This window comes from Cheilinus undulatus, linkage group 3 (genome assembly GCF_018320785.1).
Source record: "Cheilinus undulatus linkage group 3, ASM1832078v1, whole genome shotgun sequence".
Classification (NCBI taxonomy): Eukaryota; Metazoa; Chordata; class Actinopteri; order Labriformes; family Labridae; genus Cheilinus; species Cheilinus undulatus.
In genome coordinates this window covers 32,161,879-32,189,819 of record NC_054867.1, presented here as the reverse complement: position 1 = coordinate 32,189,819, position 27,941 = coordinate 32,161,879, and the positions used below count along the sequence as shown (strand labels likewise).

The window sequence follows — 27,941 nt, the reverse complement described above, 5'->3', positions numbered from 1 at the left end:
CAACAAAAGTAACTCACATAGTGTTTGTTTGAAAATATTTCTTTTGCATAAATGCCGGTTGAAAACATTGATCATATTTTAATTTACAGGGCAAAAAACGTTCAACAAATGTAAACAGTTTGAATGACACATGATAAAACCAGTCACAATTTGGTTGTCCTGCAATTGAACAAGCTCTACTGTTGGCTTTTATGTCAAAATTGTTAACAGTTTTTGCTCTAAGTTGAAATCTTTACATTTCAGTTTTAAATGCTTGGAAAACCTTTTTGAAAGGGGGATAAATATTAAGTATATTTCAAATAAAGTTTTTAAAAAGTACTTCATGCTCATTTCTGCTGTACAAAAAGTTTGACTGTTCAGAGCCAGGAGTACTTGAAAACATTTAGCTGTTTAAAAACCTTGCTAACATAGAACCATGAACAGTTTTTAACACACACACATACACACTTTTGTTTTTTTCTTTTCTTTTTTACATAAAATATTTAAGACAGCTAAGGTATTCATTCTGAACCAAGCAATGTTTTAAAAACATCTCAAGATTATTGTCAGGATTTCATCCGTACAGTCCATGAAAACATAACAGTGTTGGTTTGACAGTCACCAAAGTGCAGCATTGTCCACTATCCACTAACATTCACACATTTCAAAATGAAATTAAAGTAAACAAAAAAAAAAAGCAGTGAAATAAAAAGGTGTCTAATTCAGACCGAGGCAAGAAGATCTAAACAGATGCAAACTGATGTAGCTGATTGACCAGAAATGATACCAACATGTCATCTGTGAACACTCAAGGAAATCTTTTGTTCTGTAGAGTCTAAAACTTAATCAAGTTTGTATCCTTTCTCCACTTTTACTCACAGAGTCAAACACATTTTAGTGCATCTGCTCCATCAGTGGAACAGGTCAATGATCAGAATTTCCTTTTTGGTAGAAACTAACAGTCATAGTTGTATCACAGTCTGTAGAAACAATCCTGCATGTGTGCAGCTGTTGGATAAAGGTTGGCTGATGACCGGGTTGATATGCTATTAATGCTGACAGAAGCACAAAGTGAACAAAAGACAAAAAGAAAGTCATGAAACAATAAAGCCCATTAAAGCTGAGGCGCATAACTTAACTTTGATTTTTTTTTTCCAATTGTGTAGATTTCTTTGCAGCTGCCATTTGATAAACTACAGTCAGTTTGAGTAATGTTATCAGGCTGCCTTCTTTTCAGTACTATTTGTACTATGATGTCTCAAATTAAGATTTCAACAAATTATTCAAGACTTAACATGCATATATCCATATAATTAAACATATGGCAGTGGCCTTATCCCTATAAATAAACCAATTCCTCGTCTCAGTGACTACATTTGAGTTTCATCCCTTGGTACACTACAGTTTAGGTTCTTTGTTGCTGATTTGGCTTTAAGGTCTTAATTAAATGCTGCAGATTTTTCTCTTTGCCTCTGCTGAGTTAAAACTTGTCATTCCTTTTGGAAAATTATAGCAATGTTGAAAATCACCCTTGGAGGGAAATTATTCCCATAGCTCATTTGAGGAGTTTTGGTCTGAGTAGATGTTTTACATGTAGACAAAGTAGTACATGATATTTCTTTGCTGATTTTGTCTTTTACATTTGTAAATTATGACAATCTCATCCTGCTTTCTTGTAAATTTTAAACATCTTACTCATGGAAAATATTTGTATTAAAAGGCCATTTCTGCAGTGCTAATTGTGTCTTAAAGCACCTATCCCCTAGAAGTGGTTTCAGGCACTATAAATAATAGTAAAGAAATGGCTAGTCGTAATGCTGATAGTCTTGTTTGTTTTTGCAGGTCATAAGGGAATATCAAAATTAACCAGCTAAAATCTCCTTACAGGAGCTTTAAGTCTTTTATGTATTTTCAGTTTTCCCCAAGCTTTCTTATAGGACTTCTTTAAGGGAACCCAACCAAATTAAACATGATTTGTTTTCAAACTTTAGCTTGATGATGCTTTTTTATAAAAATACCACGTGAGGACTTGAAACAAAATACATATTGCACATGAGGAAAAAAACACGTTTCAAGTCTGGATCCCAAACATCTCATGACACATGCATGCAGCTGCCCAAGAAAAAATGCTTTTTACAAAATACAAGTCAGAGCACAGTTTTGGAATTAAAAAACACACCAGGGAGGCACATCTCAGCTCTACACAGTAGCCTGATGACAAATAAAAATGGAATTTCTGTTTTTTGAAGAAATAAATTATATTTTTTTAAAAATAAAAGCTAGGGAAAGAAGTGTTCAATGACCTCTTGTCTTCAGTGCTAAATCCACTGGAGGCTTTGTCCTGGCAGTTGCAGAGTGTGTGACAGGGGAAATGCTGTTCAGTTTGTAAATGTCCCAGCTTACACTCCGCTTTATATGCAGGAATGGTCTCATTGGATTGGGGAGAAAAGGTTTGGATTTCAGGCCTTTTTAAGGCTATTTTTTTATCCCAACACTTCCAGCACTTGGAAAGCAAAGAGAGGCAAGACGGTCTTTTGTATTTTCCCTTCCAAAATGTCCTCAATACGAAGGGCAGTCCTGACTCCTCCGCCGTCGTTTAATGCTAACTTCCCCATTTATGCTGCTCCTTGTGCTCTCGTCCCGCCTCCTCCTCGTCTTCCCAGTCTGAGAGGTGAAGAAGAGATGAAGAAAAAATGAGTCAAAACTGACCACACATGTTAAACTGAGTTGTTGCATGGATGATAAAAATCAAAAACCATAATCCTCACCTGTATGTTAAACTGTTTGCAATGCATTTGCTGCTTTTAAATGTGTGAAAATACCTGCCACCAAAGTGCTTGTCAGCCTACTGTGCACCAATCTTTAACCATTTTCATAAGCAAGGAAGATCTCTGCTAGTAATTTGGTGAATAAATAAACTTGACTCTTTTTTAACCTGTTTTTTTATTTTCATTTTATTTCTATAGGAATATTTCTATATGTCCCCGGCTGGGTCTTTAACCCTTTATGAGCAAGGAACCATAAAGGGTTAAAGACACTCTGGTTGAAGTTAGAAGTGCCAAAAATTGAATAAAAGTGGCAAAAAAAAAAAAAAAAAAAAGGCAAAAATGGGTTAAAGTGGCAGAAAAGGGCATATTGAGTAGTTAAAGAAGATTACAGAAGCAGCTCAGATGGCATTAAAGTAGCAAAAATAGGTGGAAATTTTGGTGAAATGGGAAGAAAAACTGGTATAAACTGGCAAAAAAGGATTAGCTGAGGCAGAAATAGCTAGAAATAGGTTAAACTGGCAAAAGTTGGCATATTAAGTTGTGAAATGTGGCGTAAAAAGTGGTGAAGAGAGGTTAATAGAGGCAATAATGGGTCAACAGAGCCAACAATAGGCGGAGAGTGGCAAGATTTTGTTTAGAAGTAGCAAAAACAGGCAGAAAAAAAGTGGTTGAAAGGGTTTAAAACTAACAAAAATAGATTTTAAGTGGCAAAAATATGTTAAAATTGGTGTAAAGTAGCAACAGTGTAATTAAAAAATATTCCCAGTTTTTTTAAGGCATCTGGAGACCCCCTCTCAGTGTCTTGTGACCCCCCAGTGGGGTCCCGACCCCAACGTTGAGAACCACTGCTCCATGGTGTAATAAGATGCTGCCACAGGGTTGTGAAGAAAGTGATCTAGTGGTAAATTTTACTAAGTTATAGAAATTTTCAGTGTATAAATAATAAAAAAGGTGTGGCTTTTGGTCAGTTTTATGACCTTAGAATAGTTTCATTATACTTATATGAATTATATCAGTTTTTTGTTTTAACTGTGAGTTTTATTTCTACTTAAATCAATTTAGATATTTAATATTTGTGATTTTTTTAGGTTTTGAGATGTAATTATTGCAAAAAATAAATGGTATGAATAGTGAAATCTATGTGATTGAAGTCCGTTTTACAGAAGTGTAACCACTGTGTTAAAATTAAATGGCATAAATATGAACAGACTTTATGGATTTTTATTTGCCATAAATGGACAGGGATCCATTTATACTTTCTTGACCTTGATATTCACTGAATTGATGAAAAGTTATACATATATATATATATATATATATATATATATATATATATATATATATATATATATATATACAGTGCTTAACAAATTTATTAGACCACCACCCACAGTAAGGTTTATGCCACAGCTGCATCATGAAGTGCTTTGATGTGGACTCTTTGATTTTCAGTGAGCTCTCCACATTTTACCATTTTGAACAGGAATGAGGAATTTCAAACTGAATTCACCTTTTTATACCCAAATTTGAGCCGGCTCAATGGGCTTCTCTGAGAAGTCAGAAATTAATCAAGCATAACATTCAACCACTAAAACTAATTTTTCTGTTCAGGAATGCAAGTAAATAACTATAATTTGACATATTAATCAAGAAATAATAATATGCTTTACTATTTTTTCAGATTTTTTGTAAATCAGTAAATTTGAAAATTCATGGATAACAATAATAATTCTATTTTAGCATTAAAAATATCATTTGGGTTAAATAGCTTCTACATAATGGTGTATTAACTATTGCAGAAACATAAAAAATGAATTTGGTAATTACCAATGCTGTCAATTTAGGGCAGCTGTCGCACAAACCTTACTTTGTGGTGGTCTAATAAATTTGTTAAGCATTGTATATATAAGTGACAAAAGTGTAAAAAGTATTAAGATGTCCACCATGGGCCGGTACACCAGATTGCCATCATCCCTGCCTGTGTAATGTGCATGTAACCATCCTTCTTCCACATCTCCAATGAATTTAGTGAAATATGCCTCCATGTATAACAGTGAAGTAAAATGAGATCATTCAGGCTGAATTAAAATATTGGGGGTCATATCAAAACTGAAGTAATACATGAAATTGTTGCTTCTGGTTTGAGTGATTTCCCAAGCAGAGGATAATGTGGATCAGTGAGAATATCAGCAATTCCGTTACTGAACACTAGAGGTCAGTATCACACTGAAGAAAGCATCTGAGGGTGATACTACAGGATGACTTAAAATCTAAACGTAGCTATAACATTTGATCAATAAATAACACATCAGCTTTATAAATATAAGTTTCAGTGAAGCCCTCTGACCATGGAAATAATGATATTAAACAGGATATTTGGGTGTGGTAGAGGGACGTATGTCTGTTGATTCTCTGAATAATTCTCACTATGACATTCAAAATGGCAGTCTGGAGGCATTTCTGACTGGTTCATAAAATTATTTGAAGGGTAGAAAGTTAATATATGGCATCATTAAACAGCTGGTCCAGTATTTATTGGTTTAGTTCCACTTCTAAGAGAATAAATACAAATAATATGTTAACATAAACAAATAATTTGGTATGTTTTCTTCCCTTTTTTCATTTGAATATTATTTTTTGACCATAACTTTCTTTTCAAGGAAAAAACTTCAAGTAAAATGTCCCTCTGAGGTTGAGATAGATGGAAAGAGAGCAAGGGAAAGGGTGAGAGAAAGAGTCTTCTACTCTGCTTTAGATATCTTTTAATACGATGTTTGACCTGGTTCATTATTGAAGTATGGCTAACAATAAGTGTAATGAAAATCTGACCAGAGGCTAGACCTTTACTTCTTACAAACTGAAAAAAAAAGAACAAACAAAAAGGAGCCATGCTGACATGTTTGTCTATGTTTAGCCAAGAAACATGATTTAACAGACCTTGGCGTCCCGTTCTGCAAATTTCTGGAACATGTTGGCATAGGTCTTCTTGTCCTGCTCATGATGTTCCTTAATCTTGCATTGGCAGATGGAAATCTGAGCGCGAGCTGCCCGGTTTGAGGCGTTGACTTGGAGCACTTGCTGAAAGTCTGCCATGGCCAGGCTGAACTCGTTACGAAGGAGACGGGCTTCCCCACGCCGGTACAAAGCCTTCTCGTTGTTTTCATCCAGCTCGATCACCTTCACACCAACAGAGTCACAAGTTTAGAAGCATCCAGGATAGTCAGCAGAGACAACCAAGTGAAAGAAAATGTTTTCTAAGCTTTATCCTCACCTTGTTGCAGTTCTCCACCACTTGTGAGAACTCTTTTACCCTCAGGAAACACAGCGCTAGATTGAGGTGTGATGTCAAGAGAAAGTCCTGTATCCTCTTCTGCTGCTCTATCCCTGTACCACACTCCATTTCCAGCCAGGAAACTATGCGCTGGTACTGGACAACAGCCTGCTGATACCGCCCGGCCTAATAAAGCAGGAAAACACCACTCAATAAACATGTACCAAAGAGAAGAAAAAATCAAACTGAAGGGCTGAAAACAAACCTTAAAATAATGATTCCCTTTATGCTTGACTTCAGAAGCCAAACTCAGCTTTTCATTCAAGTCCATTTCCCAGGATTCTTTCGCCTTGTGAAAACACAAACAACGTCACAGAAAGTAGGAGTACAATGGTTGTTATGTTTTAGGTAGTCAGCTGTATTTCTCTATAAGTGTGAAGGACATCTTGAACTTTGCTCAGAGTGTGCTTGGATATGTTTGTCTTCATGGGAAAGTGAAGCAAAGCCACACTTTAACCACATCGTGTCTAATGTTATGTGGAATCTGAATGTTTATTTCATTCAGCATAAAAAAGCAGAAAGCAGGGCTCACCCTTTTAAAGTCTTTGAGTGTAACTTCGTATACGATTTCTTTGTCGGGGCCAATTTTGTACTCGGGTTTACCTTCGCTTCCAAAGCCGTACCTGTACGAAAAGAACCCCAAAGATTTTAGGGAATTAGTTGGATGACTAGATTTTTCAGGAGAAACAGCAAAAAAAAAAAAAAAAAAAAAAAAAAAAGAAGAAATTACAGTTAACCCTTCATTTTCAAACACTCAGATTGCTCATGTTGACCAGCTAAATGGGGACAAAACAGGAATTTAATGTCCATAGCTAATTTTGATACCTGTTACAGGTGAAATGCCTCTTTTAGATATAAACAAGTCCTTAATTTTACATGAGATAAGCCAGATTCCATTACATCCATTTTTCTACACTGCTTATCCCTTTCGGGGTCACGAGGGGCTGGAGCCTATCCCAGCTGTCTTTGGGCTAGAGGCGTGGTCCACCCTGGACTAGTCGCCAGTCAATCGCAGGACTCCAGAACAATACAGCTGGTTTTAATACATCCCCTTTTGGTGTTTATGGAAAATCTGAGCTGTAATGGTTTTAATACAAACAGAATTTGTTTCTGAGATTGATAAGTGCTGTAGTTTTGCTAAATAATAAAACAATATTTTTCAGTCAGTGTATTGGGTTTAGGGGTAGCTAGATGACTCAGTATCTTGTATTTACCAGGTTATAGACTCGACTGAAAATAAGGCTATGTTCACACAGCAACAATCCACATAATCTGCCTGACCCTGAGTGTGTCGATACTTAAAGGGTCATATGCGGGTCAATGTGTCAATGAGCATCTCTGTATGTACTGACTTTTATTTATCATTGTCTCTGTTTGCTGTTTGTGATTGTATGTATGGTCTGGGTAGACTGCAAAAACTGAATTGCCCTTTGGGATAAATAAAGTTGTCTGAATATGAATCTGAATCTGAATCTGAATCAAAGAATTGAATATTTTCCACATGTTTTCCCCCCAAAAAAGTTCTGGGTTTGGTGTTTTGATAAGAACTGCCATTGGCAAAGATCTGCAAAAACAGCTTAAAACATTGCTGTATGCATGTCAAGCCAAGAGTTGATGGTGTGACCTTACAATGACACAACATGTGCACATGTAATTCATCCTAACCATTACTCCAAGGGACCCTAAACTACCAAGAGTGTAAAGTGATCTGAAGTAAAGGTCAGCTGGAAATGAGCAACAAAACTGGTTTCAGTACACCTAACAAGCACCTGCTATTGTCAAAAACTCTCCATTTTCAGAGAGAATGACATAAAAAAGGCCAAAACATGACAAAGGGTTAACATTTTCCAGAGGCTGAAAGTAACAAATTACATTTCTTAAATTATTGTAACTGAGTAGCTCCTTTGTGTACTTGTACTTTTTGAGAGGTTTTTAAAACAGGTAATTATATTTCAGAGGAAATATCATACCGTACAAATGCATTACTGAAGCCAAAACAACAAAGTCCAAGCTTTCATCAACAACACAGCACTGGAGAGCTTTGAAAACACATGACTGTCAACAGCACAAAAAGAGAGAGTGATTCCACATTTTATCCTAAAACAGCTGTTACGTTTTACTTTAGTTCAAGTCACACCCATAGTTTGAAATACATGGGGACTTAAGGGGAGTTACTTTTATGTACATTAAGTTTTGTGAAATATAAAACCAATCGTACAGCTTTCTTAATGTTTATTACTTGTTCATTACATAACAGGTTAAAGATTTTGACCATCTGTCCACACAAACCCACAAAACTCTGCTGTGGTCATTCATGCCTGGTAGCGCTGCACTGAAATAAGGCCAAAAGTTATGCAGACACCTGAATTTATCAGTGGGATAGTGTTTTTTCCCAAGGATTTTGTGGGTATAACTCGTTTTCTTTGACAGTCTGTTTATATATATATATATATATGTTTTGCTCTGATTTTCTCTGATTAATAATAAAGCTGTTGTTATTGTGTATAAACTGCAGGTTACTGACAGCATTAACTCTCTGCTCCAGATGTGGCAGAATGACTCTTAACAGTGATGTTGACCGCCCTGCACTTATCTATGTATGTGCCGTGGTGCACATAGGAAAATGGGGCTCCGGCGAAAGCCAGTGTGTAATTTGAATGCTAACAGACACACCTCACACACCTGTCACACCTCATAATAGCCAACTTGATTGAAGGATCATATTGTCCTTTTGTTATTGCACATAAGGCAAAGATCATATGTGCTGTGCAAGCCTTTTGGTTGAGTAAAATTTGAATAATCAATTAATTTTTTAATTTGATTTATAGACCAGTAATGTTACTCCTGCTTAAGTGGATTTTAACCAAAGTAACTTTATTTTTACTTGAGTACAATTGTCTTGTACTTCTTCCACCTCTGACATTTTCAGATGAAACTGTTGTTGTAATTCTACCTTAAAGTCATGTACTCTCAGAAATCAATAATATTTATGTCTTCTTCTAAAAATCTGCCTGGGGGTAAGAGTTAGATCAGGCAGTTTCTCCAGAAATTCATTCATTCATTCATTTTAAACATTCTCTACAGCAAATATTCACCATGTGCACTCATTTTGACTGTTAAAAGAAAGTAGTAATATCTATTTCCTATTATAATAATAATAATAATATAATAATAATAAACACAACAACAACAACAATAATAATACATGATAATAATAGTGGGGAGTAAACTAATAATTTATTTTTTATTTTTTATTTTTATTTCTATTATCTTTTAGTCTTATTGTTTTATCTCATAATCAGATTTATTACACTGATTATTTCTGGAATTATTCAATATGCAAATTTTATTACGTGTAATTATTTAATGCATTTTTTTTCACACTGCTTTGGCAGTAACTGATCTGTTCATGCCAATAAAGCAAACTGAAATTGAAAATTGAAGGAAGCAATTTTTCATCAGAAAAATAAACAACAATAAGACTCGCTACTTTGTCCACAGGGGGCGCCAAAATTAATACAACAAAAACCCCTTACAGGAGCTTTAAGAGGAAAATATATCAGAGAAATACATAAAGGATGTTGAGTTGAATATTGATACTATCAAGATAAAAACTGTGTACATAGTAGTATAGTAGAGTCTTCAATTTTACATTCCTGTGCTGTTTCGTTGCCAGTTATCCAGAATCTGCATTAGCTCAGTATGAAATATAAGTGTGATTTGAACTGTGTGTACTTTGCTGTGGCCCAAGGAGACGATGGGGAGGGTTAGTGTGGGCTGAGTTACAGGAAAGATATGAGGTGGTTTGGGCAGTACATTGTGTTGTTTTATTTTTATAATCCCTCTGTATTCACGCTCACCATTTATTTATGTTATACATATCTTGTATATTCAGTGGGATTGTGTGATGTGGTTTGGGCTGCACTTCATTTCTTTTTTTCTGTATTTTGTCCTCAATTTGCTGATTTATTTAGGTTTAAGAACAACAGATTAATTTAGTATTTTAGGATTAAACTTGACGGAAATGTTATCTAAATTAATGATTTTTTTTTTAGATGTGTGGCTATTTGGACAGGTGTTGCAGACCCAGACTAACATGACCCTTTATGAGTTTCTGTATGTAAAAGATGGATGATGCTTCTGTAACTAAACTTAAGACACTACTACTGCAAAGTACTGCATATGTACCTATTTTAACAGCACTGTACTGTAATAATAGTACTGTATTACACCATTATTGTGTCATATTATATTATAATTTTATTTTGTTACCAGGGAAGTTGAAATCAAGAAAGACTTTTAAAACTTTTAAAACAGCAGAGAAATAAATCATCATCTGACAGAAATCCTACTTCACCTACCCATTAACTCAGAAAGTTCTTGAGGATATAATTTGACTGAACTGCTGTAATAAAAGGCCCCTGGAGAACACAGCATGAACATTTAATCAAAGTAAACACAAGGCAATCCCTCATAACGACCGCTTACTCGCTGTACCTGCAGTAACAGAGCAGAGGAAGAATCAAGAACAACTTTTGAGGATTTTTCCAGTGACTTACTTTGGTCCTAAGTAAAGTATGCAGCATTCTCCTTTCTGCATCTTGTCCATGGCTCGGTCCACGCCGAGAGGAACACCTTTATCTTCAGCCTCACCCACAATAAAGCTGACATCTCTGCACTCAAACAAGCGACCACTGCAGCTTCCCTCCAGGTGCACTGCAATACAAATAATCGCACAAATAGACATTTAATCTTACCTTTTAATTTCTCTGTTGCATTATTGGAAAAAAAGGTACTTTACCTTCAACACTGGCCCCGTCATTGGGATTAGTGTACCCGTCTCCTTTGACTTTTATTCTTCTCAAAATGCCGCCATCGTCTGTGAGCATCTCTCCTTCAAACTTGAGTAGCTCCATCTGTTGGGTTGTAAACATTTATTTAATCATTGCACGACACAAAAGCAGAGGACAAAATTACAGGCTCTGCCTAACTTAGTGTGTGGTGCTTCAGGAGGTGTGGGAGGAGAGAGGCAGAACATAACGAAAAACAAGTAGGAGTCATAGAAATAAAAAAAGAAAAAGACAAATAATGACTATAGAAAAAACAGTAAAGCTTGACTTTACAACACTACTTACAGCATCTCTGTTTTATTAGTACAAGACACATAAAATGGATCACTCAGCTAAGATTAATAAGAAGTATCTCAACTGTATCATCACTTAGTACTTTATATCTAATTTGCTTCTCTGTGATTCTTTAAATTTAGTTCATTTCAATTAATCTGATATGCTTTTGACAAAAACGTTCTTCAAATTCAGACAGAAGTATTTGGAGGTTTTGGAAACTTTGGAACACCTTTAACATTTTAAATACATTTATGATTTTTAATTAATTGTCTTAATTTTTCATAGCTCTCTTTGAAGTGTTTTTTTCTCACTATTCCAACCTTTTAAGAAGAAAAATTCTATATCTGTCCTTCTTAACTCTAGCCTCAGGATCCACCACCTACTTGAAGCCATTAGGTTACTGAAGGGGGCTTTTGGAAGTCCATCCACCGTGGCTGCCTTATTGAAAACGTTGTCTCAAACCTATTTTAGATCCATGTTAATTCTGCTGACAAACTATGACGAAAGGTGTTAGTCAGACTGTAAATAAGCCTAGCTAACAATAGATCTTTGGTGACAGAAACTTTGACGGGGACGAAAATTTAGTTTTTGTCAAGGAAATAAAAACAATGCTTAAATATTAGTGCTGGGGTATTGGACAAAATCCATAATGTGCTTAGTGTTCCCCACACAAAGACAAAACTTGGGTGAAAATATTCCTACAGCCGCCCAAGTAAATTTTCTGACCATTTAAAAAACATATAAGAGTGTACTAGAGCAGTAGTCTGCAAACTTTTTAGTCCGAGGTACATCTAAGATCGTATCCATGCAAAACAGCCTTTTTTAACACGAGCTACAGCATTTTTAACTGTTGTATTGTTGTTGAAATAATGCATGTTTCCACAGCTTTCCACACCACACCTGGACTTGCTTCAAGGCACAGCAGTGTGAGAACCACTTCACTAGAGTGACATCCACTAGTACATCCCTCCATTACATGCGCTGATTAAGGTGCCTTTCTAACCGGACCCAAACGGTTCAGGCGGGAGCTTTGCAAGACGGATTTGCCAGTAAGAAACACAGCAAGGGGGGGACCCATCTGCTTTGCAAGGTTGGAAAACACTGTTATAACGGGTAAAAACACGTGGAGAGATTGGGTAAAGAGCATTCAAGGTATGCCTGTATTTTCTTCAGTATATTTTAGCAGATAAGTGCATTAATATGAGTGTTTTATTTACATTAAGTTTACAGTATGGTTCAAAGTAAATCATTGTTTTAATGAAACTCAAATAATTAAATATAGGACTTTATATTAACCAACTAAAACTAAACTTTTGATGGTAAAAATGACTAAATGTGACTACAACTAAAAGACCTTTAGTCTGAAGACTAAGGCTGAATTCAAAATAGCTGCCAAAATTAACTCTGCTTTAGATCAACCTAGAAAGAAGGCAAATAGTTGGACCTGAGGTGGGTCTTAAGCCTCTTGACACCGTTCTTGCTTACAGTCACAGCAGCCATGCTCCCTATTATATATGTAGATGGAGAAATTGATATGTTTGTATGTCCATTTATTATACATCGTTGGTGGTTGAGTGTGGAAATGGCAGAACCTTTAAAATAAATCGTGGAGGATGACTGGATGAACATCCTGTTTGTCACATCCATTATGGGCCAATCAGAGCAACAGAGCACATGACATAGTAGGCATGCACTGGCCTGGGGAGTAAACTAATTTATGCAAGCTCAACAGGCAGCCATAATTGTTGTTAATTATTAGTTCCCCCAAGAAAAGCCTTCAGTGTGGTTCTTTACTTTTCTTTTAATTAAAAGTGACTGTCCATTTCTGAGAAAACTACCGCTATAGCTACATTCAAGCTGGGCCCTTCACTGGCCATCATTCCTGGGCTTGCAGTACAATTAACCCATACCCTAGTACACCGCCTTGCTTTCTCTGAATGATGCTGATTGGCTCAGTCATTCCCTGACTAAGAACTCACTATTTATCTTCTGTAAAAAGGTGCATTTTACCACTGAAGTTTACCACTTAGTGTTGATTCTGTCCTTTTAGCAAAAAAAAAGAAAAAAAAAAAAAAAAACAAGACAGAGAGAAATCTTCCCTTACTTTACTTTAACAGTCAAATGTATTGCTCACTGCGAGTCTTCACTCTGGGAAAGTAAATAAAGACTATTTTTGAAACCTGAAGGTAATCAGTTAGTCTGACAACCCTGCAGCAGTTGTTATAGACATTAGAAATTAGTTTAAACAAATAAACACTCCCATCTTTTATGTTCTTGTCTGCTTGTAATAATTTCAGCCACTTTCATAACAGACTAAAACTTCTCACAGGAGCTTTAATAATCTACTTTATTCTACAGTTTAGTTATATTAGCTTAGTCACAGTTGCTGGTGAATACAACAATAAACAGGAATACTTACTGCTAGAACACACTGTGTCAAAGCCTTTTGCTGCTTATTAATGCAATAAGGATGTCAAGTTTCATATCGCTGTTTAAAGAAGTAAAAAATCAGGTATTATATTTATGCTTCAAACTCTTTAGTTCAGTAACACAGATGGTGCATGGACAGAAAAAAAGGAAAAAAATGCAAATTTTAACAACTAAGTATGTGCTCATGGGGTGATAATTGTAAAGCAGGGCAGTTGGCTAAATCTCATTGAATTTCTTCCTGAACAGAATAATGATCATCATTGATTATAGGGGACAGAGAATCCCTGAGCTGCATCCCTGCTGAGCTCAAAAGAGGCTGTTAACAGAGAGCCGGCTGAATATTCTGGCCGCTTGACTGAGAGGGATTAAAATAGACAAACCAGTTCATTTTACGACCAGAGACCCTCGCCTGCTGGGACTGACACTTGCTCTTAAACTATTAGGGTCCCATGGTGTGAAGCAGCACAAATGATAGCACAGGCGGGGCACGCCTACCTCAAACACTACGGGAGAGTTGGGAGGAATCTTGTCAGGATTACCGGCCACTCCGTAAGCATATTCAGGCTTACACAGCAGTGTGCAGACCTCTCCTCTCTGCATGGATAACACACCGACATCCCAGGCCTTCAGGACCTGTCCTGTGAGCACAAAAGCATACAAAAAAACAGTTAGAAGTGGTAGCAGTTTTTAGGAAGATTCTGACATTCAACAAAGTTTTTTTTTCATCTGTGATTTGTTCTTAGCTAAGAAGAGCACTCTTACAATGATTTAAGTGCTGATATGACAGAGTAAAATGCTTTATTTTGCACTAATCAGCAATTAAAAATGAAAAATTACGAATTTTTAACTATATGTTACAGCATTTTCATTACTTTAACACTGTTGTTTAATCAAATAATATGCACAACTACATGGCCTAAATATAGGAAAGCATTAATTTAAACATGCAGTGTTTGATTTGATCTCAGCTCCACATTTCTAAAATTTGGAAATAAATTCAACACATGTTCAAGAGGTTTTTTTAATCTCATGGCACTTATTTAAATCAATAAAAGTTAATATAAAAGCATTTGAAGTGTTCAAATGATGATGTTTCACCAATAAAAGTCCATTTTAATCAATCACACTCACTTTTAAAATAAGACAAAAACATTTAACTCATCTGGACTACATTGTTTTCTTAAGACAGCATTGTGCATGTCATTTCTGATGAAAGCACCATCTGTACCAGTGATTTCATCCAATTATTGTGTTTGTAGCATATTTGATATCCACTAATGGTGCTTAAAATGCAATCAAGTCTTCCTCTTTTGTCATTTGAAGTAAGTCTACATCCACTTTGGAACTATCAAAGTATTGCAGTTGTTTTCCTGATTTATTTAGTGTGATGTCATATGGCCACAGAGCTCCTCCGCCCATACTATTTCTATGCTGTGCAGCGTGACAGTAGTAACTCACATGCCTGATACGTACGTCTCACTTGCAGAGAATTTAGAGAATTGACATCTCGCCTATTTTTCCAGTGCCCCACAAGCAGCAAGCAGCCAAAATAGACAGGAAATATTAGAGAGCCATATCTACCCTGTTGTAGCACATATGTATGTCTCTTAAGACCCTGATGAAGGCCATGAGCTGAAATGCGTCTGTTAGAAAAGTTGTTCTCTAAACTTCCATTTGTGAAGCTTTCTTTTTCAACACCATACAATATGTCTCAGGAAAGAAAAACATAGCACAAGTAAAATTCCAGTTTGTGTTTTTCAAAATAAAAGCCAGCTTTGGCATTTCTTTGGAGAAACTCCCTTTATTTGTCCAGGATACTTTTGTTTTGGAAAGCTCTAAGCATGCTTCCACTATTTCACTGAATCAAGTCACTTGTTTGGAGATTATTGCTAAAAGTTATGAAGAATGGAAGCAAGAATGAAAGCAGGGATATGCGGCCAACAGGTAGCACACTCAAGCTTCAACGGTGCCTGCCGGAGCAGACACGCGCAGCATCTGCAAGCAGCAAAACAAGCTGCCAGTCTGACAGCATAGAAATAGTAAGGAGCGCTGTGGCCAGATACCAGTGCGGACCACATGGCGGCCTCCTGGTGAGTTTAGAAGTTCAAATGTCCTCAAAATGCAGATATCTAGTGAGTATTTTTGTTCAATATACATATGCGTGCTACAAATATCTATCCAACAAGATGAATTTGTCTGATCTTGCTTCACTCCTCTGAAGAATGTGTCATGAATTCCATGTAGGTTTCTTTTAGAAAGATATTGGTGAATGAGGACCAGTGAAATTTGAAAAAACTGAATATATTTATGATCATTTGAAATGACTGTTTGTGACTTTTTAAAATACTTCTTTTCATCACATTCTTGGCATGATTTTGCTAAAAGCACTTAAATTACTAACGTTTCAAAAATGAAGCTAAAGTAGGAAATGGCTGGAATAAAAAACCACAAAGGGAAAGAAATAGCCTGTCTCTTTTGAAAGGTAATAAAGTCCTCTGTACAGCACTTGATTTACAAATATGCTAAAAAGAATTTGTGTACTTTGTAGAAAAAACAACATGTACAACCTCATGCGGTTTAACAAGGGGGAGAGTTTTATTTTCCGGCCCTCTTCTTGGCTCCAGGAACTTATTGCTCCCAGGCAAGAATAGTCAGGAACATTAACACATAATCCCCCCCTGTAAATCTCCAAGTTGTTGTTTTTACTCTTTGGTTTTTGTACAGATAAAACAAACAAGATAGAACATTATTATTTGGCAGCTTTCGAGGTGCTGGCTGGAGGGTTTTGTTTATGTTGAGCACAGCTAGGCAAGCTGTTTTCTTTCTATGTTAACACTAACTGCCCTCTGGATAATGCTCTATATCTGAAGGACATGAGCAAAGTGTCAGACTTTCATTTGAGTCTTCATCTCATTTAACAGATTCTGCTTGTGAATAAATCTGTAGACGAGGGGGAAAGTATTTGGCGCTTGAGATTTTCTAGCCAGAGCAGAGTTACAGCTTTAGCCAGCTAGTGTTTTTTAGCATCTTAAAGCTAATGTCTGATAGGTTTTACTTCAACAAGCCAGGGTTCAAACTTCTCATCCAATTCTCAGACTCTATTCTGCCAAGGAATTCAAAATCCAAATGGAAAGAGGCAAATATTTAGTGCTGGAAATGCTCAAGTTTAGCTTTTTTTTATCTTTAAGCTAGCTGCCTGTTGGATACTGCTGCGTATTTAATAGACATGAACAAGGTCTCAATCTTCTCATCTAATTCTTTTAACTCTAAAGAGACTCAGCTGATAAATGAAGACTCTATGGAAGAGGAACAAGTTACTCAGGGGTGGAATATTAACTGTGAACCAGAAAGATGACCCTAAACCCATCATGAGACTTCTGAAAATGATTTAGCTTAATATTAATCGATAAAAAATAGTCATATGCATGCAAGTAAGACTATGGCTAAACTCAGAGTTTTATCATGTTTAAACTATGAGCAGGATGAAACTCTTAGCCTCAGATTTTAACTCTGGTTACACCTTGTGTCTACATGGTTGTTCCTGCAAATACCGCACACACTGTCACCATTATGATGGACATCGACATCCTGCTGCTGTGGACTCACATGTCTGCAAGTGCTTCAACTGACAACACCAGCCTTTTACCTGCTATTATTGTAATAATGTGTCCGAAAGCTCTTAAACAGCAGGAATAACCAATATTGGTCCTCTCATTATCATCTTATATGCTGAAATTTGGATGTTTACTCTGTTATTAATCCTGATTATTACTACTAATTCTACAATGATTCAGATGAAAATACGTTTAAGATGGACTTATGGCCATGTAGCCTACATTACACACCTAACACAGATTCAGCAGATGGCTGTTCAACACAAATCTGGTTCTCTTTAAGCTTTCTGCCTTGTAAAAGGAAGTTGTCCGTGCCATTCTAACTTCTTCTTTGTACACTATAAAAAATAAAGTAGTAGTTCCAGTTGTTTTAACTTAAAAGGTTTGTTTTAGGCTGCCTTAAAAACTTGAGAGGGTAAGCTAAGACTAAACTTTGCATATACATTAAAAAAAAAAAACCTTTTTTAGTCTAGCTTCCCTCCACCAGACATCCATCTGGGAAAGCTTAAATAGGAAATGTCTGTCACATCTCTATGGGCCAATCAGAGCAACAAAACACGTGATGTAGCTGCTATCAAGCTGTGCATGCGCAGCTACTGAGGAATAACGTGAAACATGGCGACTATAGACATGTAAGTACTCGACTTTTGCCGTTTTTGAAAAGAAAACAACTCACTGCTGTTCTTTGTTCTTCATTTAACAAAGAAATGTCATCAAGTTCTGATAAAACTGGCGCTTTAGCAGCATCCACGCTAATGTCTTCCACCATCATTGCACCGGCCTCCTCTCACTGCTTGCTTACGTCACGACTCTGCCAAGCCTGAAAGTACTGCCCCTCGTCACTGATTGGTCCTGTTACTTTCTAACTGGGCCCAGACGGTTCAGATGGGAGCTTTTCGAGATGGATTCGCCAGTGAGAAACAAGGAAACGGGCATATTTATCTGCTTTGCAAGGTTAGGTAGACACTGTAAAACCAAACAAGTTGAAAATACTGTAAGTAATTGTTGTAACTGTTTTCATTAAAGTTTTTAAGTGGTGGAAATGCATTTTTGATGACTCATATGACAATATGTAATTTACACATTTCTTTGTCCTGCAGTTATGTCTGAACATATTTAAATTCAGAACAATCGTGCCACTTGCAGTAACCTACTGTGATTGACTAGAAGTAACCAATGTTGAAAGGTGCACTTTGACACAGAAATTCTTCTACAGACTTCAGTACATCATTTATGCTATGTTTAAGTTGGCCCCATCAGTCATGTCTAACTGAGAGGATGACTTCACTCATGGTGTGTCTAATGCCCTAAGGCATTCTGGGGAAACTATGCAGATTAAGTGATTGATTTGAAATAATTTGAGTACAATAAAAAAAATATTGAGTGATGTAGTGCTGTTAAACTAAAAATTTGTTCTCTCACCTCAGAAAAACAGAGCTGAAATAGCTCATTTTTAATTTTAAGCTAACACCACTGATTTTTTAACAAGAGCTAATATTATATTATGTTTATGTTTTTATCAAATCTATTGTAGGGTGTATCCCTTTAACTTGCTCATATTTCACTTGACTTGCTTTTGCAAGCTTGAAAACTTCAAGTTAAAAATAAATCATCCCTTTTTAAAGTGTAAAGTGTCTTGAGATAACTGATTATTAACTGCAGCTAAACAAATGAAGACTGACTGATAGACTGTCTTTTTAAAACTTGTATCATTATAATTCCAGTACTGCTGTCTGGTAGAGATAATTTCTGGTACTCTGGAAGACCGAACAGTTAAAGGACAATATCAAAATTAAATTGTTGTTTTAGCTTCCAAATCCAAAACAGCTATTTCAGCTCTATTTTTCTGAGTTGAAAAAATGTTATTTCAGTAAACAGCTGTCAGTCTCTATTTTTTTGTCAGTGTACTCAAATTGTCTGACAACCAATTCTTAATCTGCAGTTTCCCAGAATGCCTTTGAGTATTAGGCACTGTTGCACCATGAGTGAAGTTTCCCAGTCAGTTAGACAAATAGGTGCAAATTCAGCAGCACTGATAAACAGGGGTGTAGCTAGGGACTTTGGGCCCCCCTTAACCGACTAGCCAAGCAAGAAATGTTGCATCATTTTTAAAATATCAGTGCATTTCAATGTATTTTGAACCATAATTTCCAAATTTATGAGCAGTATTTTAACTATGGTTCAATTAAATTTACATGCATAATTTCACAGCGCTGGACTAAACCATTTGGACATTTTTAAGGGAGGAGCAGGGGCCTCCCCGGTATTTTATATTATTCTATTTGACACAAATTTCAGCCTGTTGACTGATTCATTTAGTCACTTTTGATTCAATAATTAATAAAAAGACACTTTTGATTGCAGTCTTCTCAAGGGTCCTTCCCTATAGTGTGGGCCCAGGTAATCAGTACCCTTTTTCCCCCTTGTGCTACACCCATGCTGATGAACATCATGGCAAAGCACACCCTGGTTGAGTGTGCACCTATTAATCATTTTTAATGGTGGTTATTGACAATAGACTACTGTAGTTGGTGTGAATGTTCAAATGAAGTTTGTGAAATAAATTTGAGAAAAATGCAGCGGACAAGGAACATACAGCTTTAAGAAAAATGCTATAACATGTGATAAACCGAATTTCCAAGTGCAGGAAAGATTCCCGTAAAAAAAGTTGAGTTAATGTAACATAAATGTACAGGTAAAATTGAGTTAATATAACTTTAAATAGTTAAGTACCTGCTACTTAACAAATACTATTTTTTCAATATTACTTAAAAAAATTTGGTAACCAGTTTCCTGTTATATATTGACTTCTATTAACTTACTGGGGTTTACAGTGCAGCTTTTTTTCTGCTCTTTTGGTATACTTCTTTTAAATGTTTAAGACATTATCTACAGAATATTCCTTGCTACACTGGAAGCCCTTATAAATTGGCCGTTGCTCTCAGAGGCAATGCCGTCACACCAGGGTCAGACTATTTCACAAGTTCTGACTTTTGTCTTTAAAAGGTAATCAAAAACTGTTAAGTGTTTCTTTCCATTGTGAATTAGCCTATTTATCTAAGTTATTTTAGCTAATACCAATGGATTGTGCAGAAATGTACACCCACCTTTGCCCACATTGAAGCAAAAGGGTTCTTTACGATCTCGACTGCAATCAAACTTCTTCCCATTTAGAAGTTTCCCAGTGTAGTGAACAGTCACTCTGTCCCCGATCATCGGCTGAGCTCCATCCAGCCCTGGACGCTTTACAATCTGCACACAAACACAAGCTTCCAGTGAGACTGAGAAACCTTTAAGTCAGGAAATAAAAAGTAGATAGAAGCTGGGAGAAAAGGGGACAGAAAATAACAGCCATGCCGTATGATTGAACAATGAGTCAAACCTGAATGACTAGAGTGATATAAAAAAGGTAACAACAACAAGTACCTTGATAACTCCTTGGTCTTTGTTAGCTGTTACATCAATGCCCTTTGAAGCAAACACAGCTGTGGCCGACTGGCCGTCCATAGGTAAATCCTGATCAGTGGTCATTTCTGTGTGTGGGCATTACACACTAACACTGTAAAACAAATCATGAAGACAGACGCTGAAATGTTAGTAATCTAAGCAACTTAAATGTCATGTTCACGTCTCGTGTTCTCACCGTAGGACTAACATGCAAGGACAGAAATTCTGAACATCCAATTTGAGCAGCAGAATGACTGTCTTTGGCAGAATAGTACAAGATCTTCATAATCCATCCATAAACATGACTTTTTCCTCCATATTATGTAACTTTTGGCCATATGGGAGCACATCAAGGGAATATATCTGCAGTTTTACAGCAAAAACCACATTAACATTGATCCCAGCTGTACGAGGAACATCGCTCTAGCCTGCAGTTGTTTTATCACTCAACTGTACTACAACTTGTCTGATCCTCACACAGATAGAGCAATTACACTGCTATAAATATAAAGACAACAGCCTGCTGCTTACTTCACTCATATTATTTTGTAACACATGCTGCACTCACTAAAGTACAGTATGTTCCAGGCTATTTGTTTATCCCTCTTTGACAACCTATAAATAACATCCACATATTTTATTAAATGTGCAGCACGGCTGAGCCTCACTCAAGTATTTTCACCGTTAATTGTGTGACGAGTATCTGGACATGAGTCTTCTTCTTCCATGTATGCGCAGGAAGAGTGTGGGCTTGAGCAAGCTCACAGTGTGCTGATGCTGCTGCGTCATTACAGTCATGTAATCTCTCTCAGTGTTTGTGATGAGGCAGGTAGAAACCTTGAAATTGATGCTACTCTTCTACTCAAAGGCAGCACACTGTTATGGGAATATATGAGGCTACATGCTGTCTAGTTTGAATGGTAGCATTCTAGTACTGTCATTTCTTCTTTTTTTGAGTACTTTCCAGCTGGGTTTAAGTATTTTGGTTTTATAATACATAACCCTTGATGTCTACTTGCTGGCCATTAGTGACGTAATGATACCTCACAATACTACTTAGAATTGATACATTTATATACACATGATAAGGAAAATTGATATTGATTTCACAAAAATATACATTTTGCTACAGCTGAAGCAGTAACATTAATTAGTGTCACTTTATTTAAGAACTCGTTGTTTATTAGCAACTAAACAACCTACACACACAAAGTTTCAATGACAATCACAGCACACTTTATTAGGTGAACCTGTTCAACTGCTCATTAATGCAAATACCTAATCAACCAATTATATGCAAGCAACCAAAGCATTTAGGCATGTAGACATCACAAGCCAAGCACCGGAATGGGGAAGATGGGGGATTTCAGTGATTTTGGATGTGCCGTGGTTGTTGGTGTCAGACGGGCCAGTCTTCTGTATGTCAGAAATTGCTGACCTAATGAGATTTTCATACACAACCATCTCTAGAGTTTATGGAGAATGGTCTGAAAAAGACAAAATATCCAGTGTGCAGCAGTTCTCTGGGCCCAAAATGCCATGTTTATGGCAGAGGCCAGACTGGATCAAGCTGATATGAAGGCAACAACTCAAATAACCACTTGTCACAACCAAAGTATACTAAACAGCATCTCTGAACGCACAACAAGTCCAACCTTGAATCAGAAAACTGAGGCTATAATTCACCTGGGATTACCAGAACTTGACCATAGAAGATTGGAAAACAGTGCCTGGCCTGACGAGTCTCAATTTCTGCTGCTATATTTGAATAAAGTACCAACAGCCATCATGGTTGAAAGTCACTTAAATCACCTTTGTTTTACATTCTCATGCTCAGTTTGAACTTTTATTGTCTTAATCTCTGCATGCCTAAATGCATCAGTTGCTTCAACCATGTGACAGGCATTAATGAGGAGTCAAACAGGTATACCTAATAAAGTGATCAGTGAGTGCTATTCATAAAGAAAAGTACGAAAAAGGGATAATATGCGTTTTAAATAAAGTAGTCTTATATTCATTCATAAAGTGACTTTGATTTCATGTTTTTGTTGAAATAAAAAACCCTCGAAAAATGGAGTAAGATTATATTTTGAACCTAGTATTGTAACGGATGTCAAATCATGATACCGATTGTGATCTGTTTGTGTCATAGGTGGAGCATGGGGGGGGGGGGTTACAGAGCTTGATCCCCCAATGTTTTCTCAGAATACAAAAATAGACCATTTCTGTGCTTTCATAAAAAAAAAACTATATCTGGAAGAAAATATTTTTCTTTTTATGTTCTTGTTTTAAAATGAATAGTGCAAATTATAATAACTTATCCTAAATCTCTACCCTATGATACTTGAGAAAATTCAGTGAAAATTATGAATATCAACAAATATCATGGTCTTAGAAGGATGAGGACAGTATGAGAACTATAACATTTTAAGAAATTATGCTTTATATTAAAGAGGGAACAGTATATATTTTTTCTAAATAGTGAATAAATGTGACCTTTTTAATCTACTTAAATGGCTTACAAACAGCACAAGCATAGCTTAAGCCAATAGGGATCCAAACAAACAAATAACTACCTGATAAGCATATATTTCTGGAAAATGTTTCCCTGGATCCTCCTAAGTTTGAGTTAAAGACTTCTGGCTCTGCCTCTTGTTTGTTACATCCCTAATGGCCATCATCCTGATTAGCTGCTGATCCCTTTCCTAAAATTTCATTTTGAAAGCACCAACTTTCAGTCTAATGCAGCAAAAACAGTCCTGCTTTTACCTCATCTATGTCAAACTGTTACGTTGAATAAGTGCTTAGATGCACATTTTCTTCTTCTGTTAAAAATATGTGCCTTACACGAGTAAGTTGTGTTTTCCTTGCAGTGATTCCAAAGATTAAAAATAGCAATAAACAAATGATAAACAGATATATTTTATTATTTTTTTATACATTTTTATTCTTAGCTAGAAATCCTTGCAGAGCTTTTCAATTCTTGTTTAAATGATATAAAACAAATTGGGTGAGAGGTTTCTTATTTTTCCTTCTTAAACTGCCTTTAGAACACATCCCAAAGAGCTGATACAGCTCTTTAAATTAAAACCAAGCATTTAATGCTAGGTCTTGGCTTTGGATAATCTCTGTATTTGATGACAAGAGTCCAGGTTCAAAAACCTGACAGACAGCCTGTCTCACACATCTGTATAATCAGAAAGACACCTGCAGCTGCACCAGACTTATAAAACCATAATGATCTGTTAGCGTTACTGCAGCTAAATGTTGCCTCTCTCCTCACCACAGCAGCCCGTGTCATCACACTCATTGTTAGCCACCCCAATACAAACAGCTGCAGGCGGGCTCAGACCTGGCTGGCACTATAATCTTGACATTGTTTGAAGACAATGAAAAAAGCTAGTTAGCTATGTTAAGCATGTTGGCAAACACACTATTTGGCGATTGTTATCACATGAAACAGCTGAGTTGTTAACACTTGCTCCAATAGCAGGACCTCACAGCTGTTCTGGGACTGGGCTGTGGTGTTACTGATGTAAAGACTTTTGGCCAAAGTTGTGAAGTTATTCTTGCAACATTTAAGATAAGAATAAAGTTAGGAAAGCAAGTGGTTCTCTTGATTGTCATCATTTGCAACATTAATGAAGGTTTCTGTATGTGTAAAAAGTGCAAACAGGGGTCAGAGGATACTTTTATTTTAGAGGCAGAGAAAGAAGTTGACACTATTTGAAGTTTTGTAGGTTAAATGCTGAGACTGCTTCATAGAATGGCCATGTTTGTAAGGGTAGAAAAAATGCCAGGATAGTTAACTTTGATACTTGAGAGACCTGAGTCCTCTTCACATGTGCTCCAGCTCTTGTTTTTTGAGGACGTGACTGCTTTATATTCTGTGCTCTTATGTTTACGTCTATGCATGCTCACATTTGCAGGGAGACAGCCATGGCTACCGAGCTCTGATGTGTATTTGACAAACAGTATGTTTAAATGCACATTTTACTGGCATTGGATTTATTTTATTTAAATGTCTTCAAGCCTATTTTGATGTTTTGTGCTGACTACACTCACTGTGTATTAGTATGAACAATTTGTTGCACAACTAGAATGTGTTTTTGTGAAGTTTGCTGCTGATGAAGACTCTTTGGAGTTGAAATACATAGAAATCCCTGTTCAAAAAAGAATTTTTAATATATCAGAGTGCCTCAGATTTTTAGTTTTGACTGCCATTTCAATTAAACTGGGCTGAATTCTTGGTTTTACTTACCAAAGTTTAAGACAAACTCCATCATACCGTCTGCATCTTCAAAACTTTTCAAAGCATGTGAATGATTTAGACAGAACCCCCTCTCTCTTAAAGGAGACCTTTAGCTCTTTTAAAAGCTTTGGTGCTTGAAATACCATTCACCATAAAATAATGCAGATTGTATTGTTTAAAAATGTGTGGTATCAAAAAGTATTAAAAAAAAAAATCAAAGTATCAACCATTTTTACCGTCTTACATGTACATAAAAACTCTCTCGCTGTTGCAGCAAACTCTCAAAGATCACTGTAACTCTCACATCATTTCACTTCAGTGCGCTGGACGTTATGCAACATAAAGCAACATTTACGTAGCTGATAGATATCTTCATTTTGCTTAAAGGGTAAGCATATAAAAACACTTTTATATGACTGGAGTGTTATTTGTTTTTACAGTAAAAGCAGTAATGAATGATCTAATGGATTAATTTGAATAATAACATTTCTGCAGACTGTCTAAGAAGACAAACTTTGCCCAGGGGCATTGTGAGAGAGCACAACTGCACTCATTCCCTGCATGTTTTCCAAATGTTTCCACCACTTGTCCTCTTTTCACTTTTAGGACACCCCAGATGCTGTTGATGACTGTTTGCAAATATCCTGCCGAGGTGACTGAGATCCTAGAGAGCCTTGTGCTGGATACTGACTGAGATTTTATCTCATTTTCATCTACTGAAAAAGATCCGTCACCATCACTGTGCTTTGACCCCTAAAGGTAAATCCCATAAAGATCTGTTGTCTCAGCTGCTGTCTGTACAATTTATCCTGCTCGCCCAATTTGTGTCACTATCAGGGATCAAGTGTTTATTCACTGAACCCTCCAACACGAGCACGGGACAAAATGTCCATGTCCTCTGAAGCAACACCTCGTCCAATGTCCTTTAGATTTCATGGTTTTCATTTTAGATGTAACTTGGTGTACGTGTGTGTCCGTGTGTGTGTTTGAACACAATGTTCCTTCTATTCACAGATCCCCGCTGGCAGAGCCTGATGGTGCTCACCAATCTGAGACCCCCTCACGTACAACACAGCTTCAGTTTTTGAATGAAAGTCAGAGGATAGTATTCACTCAATTAAGCTAATTAAGAAGGTGTTTATGTTTACATTAACACCCCATCTAAATTCAAATAAAACAGTGGAGCCACTGGGGTTTAAATTGGCATTATTAATGACTTCACACAGGTCTTGTAAAAAGTTCCTTTATTTGAGGTTGAACTTTTCTCCTCCCTGTGAGGCATTTTATCTCTCTGAAACAGTTCAGTAGTTCAGACATGAATATAAAGGCATGTAGACTCCATGTACTGTACCTAAACTGAGATACCCTGCAGAGGAATGCAGGAACAGATGACAATGAGGCAAAGACCTCATCCACAGATGCACACGGTGTCTCTGTACATTCTGTCTCACATCCTTTCTGCGCTGCTGATTCATATATGAACATGTGAGCACACCGTGTGCATGACAAGGACTGAAACCTCTGAACTACAAACCAGTCTAAGTTTCTGTTTTTCTTTGATTTATTTTACACCCAATTACATTACAGGAGGGTTAAAAATAAGTTGTTTTTCAGGTCAGCACTTTTTTTTTTTTTTTGGAGATGCTGCTCTTGCAAGGACTTGCAGTGTTGGTGCTTTTAATATGAAATTTGTCAGTTTTATGAGGCAACAGAAAAGCAACTGACCATCCTTTTGTGGTGGTAATTTTTCGAGTCAAGCATTAAGACAAGATATTTAAATTCCTTTATATTATTAAAACAACCATACACGTTTGCATGTTTTCTCTGGTTCTATCTTACCACCTCATCTATATTTAAACACATGCATGATAACACCTGTATATTTTAGGTTATTTAAGGTCTGAAATTACCCACTGGGATATGCAGCTTGCTCCAAATGACTATGAATCAGCTCTGAAGCAACAAGAGTTAATGTTACTTATTCTCACAAACAGGGTTAGGCAGCCTGTAATTCAATGAGATATACACCTGAGCTTAAAGGGATTCTGCATGTGAACTGTAGTCCCCATCTTCCTCCAGAGGCGAGTGTCACATTAACACACACTCTCATCTATAAACATACACACATAGGGATATTTATCAGCCCTTATTTACCAGAGCATAGTAGGAAACACAAGGCTGAGTGTAACCTTAAATGCCCCCATGGGGTGGCAAATTTAACATCTCCACTAGAACAGCCTATCAGGAGACCACCCTCAATGGGACATCTCGATTTTCAAGCGCATTTTTTAAAAAACATAGTCCTTTCTTTTATGGGGAATCTTTAGATTTGAAGTAAATCTTTACGATACAGAGCAAGCGTCTATTTAAGTCAGCCAAATGTGAAGCTAGATCATCAGAAAGCCGGCAACCATAATGTCTTCATTAAAAGCTTCATTAAGTTTTCCATGACTATAATGGATAAATAAATGAAGATTCACATTACCTTCAAATCCTGTATTGTAGGTTTTCCCCAAAGAAAAAAAAAACGGCCGGTGACCGGCTGGAAAATCGGTCAGCAGGTTTTAAACGGCGTCTTAGTCCTCCTATAACAAGCCCACCCCTCTCATCTCATATCATCCAGGGTACTAAATGTTCTGCCCATGTGCTAACTATGTAGCGCTGTTTTTTGTCCTTTTTCTCTCACCCCCCTTTTATCCCGTATCCCCTCTAGTGAAGATAAACGTGCCGGTGAAGCAGCCACATGGATCTCAGACTTGGAAATGACACTGGAGAGAGAGAGAGGCACAAACACACACCGAAGGGAAGAGCGAGGGAGGGAGAGAGAGAGAGAGAGTAGAGAAGAGTTGTGGGAGGGTGTTTAGTGTAAAATTAAGGGGCAGGTCTTGGAAAGCGGCCACAAAGTAACACAATGTTCCGGCTGTACTGTAGCTGTACCGCTGCCGCTGCTGACGAGAACACTGTGTTCCAATAGACACCCTGACCTGTAACCCG

At 36.8% G+C, this 27,941-nt stretch overlaps 1 protein-coding gene across 1 annotated transcript; it reads right to left on the bottom strand.

Annotated features, from left to right (window-relative positions):
• Positions 1-23: 23 nt before the first annotated feature.
• On the bottom strand, positions 24-27,745 carry fkbp5 (FKBP prolyl isomerase 5). The gene is made up of 11 exons (XM_041815120.1): positions 27,433-27,745; positions 20,675-20,807; positions 20,356-20,500; positions 14,130-14,272; positions 10,880-10,994; positions 10,638-10,794; positions 6,611-6,701; positions 6,284-6,367; positions 6,019-6,204; positions 5,685-5,924; positions 24-2,643 (listed from the first exon to the last, which is right to left on the bottom strand). Exons 2-11 carry the CDS (start codon positions 20,777-20,779, stop codon positions 2,539-2,541), a joined length of 1,371 nt encoding a protein of 456 aa, XP_041671054.1. The 5' UTR covers positions 20,780-20,807; positions 27,433-27,745; the 3' UTR covers positions 24-2,538.
• Positions 27,746-27,941: the final 196 nt, after the last annotated feature.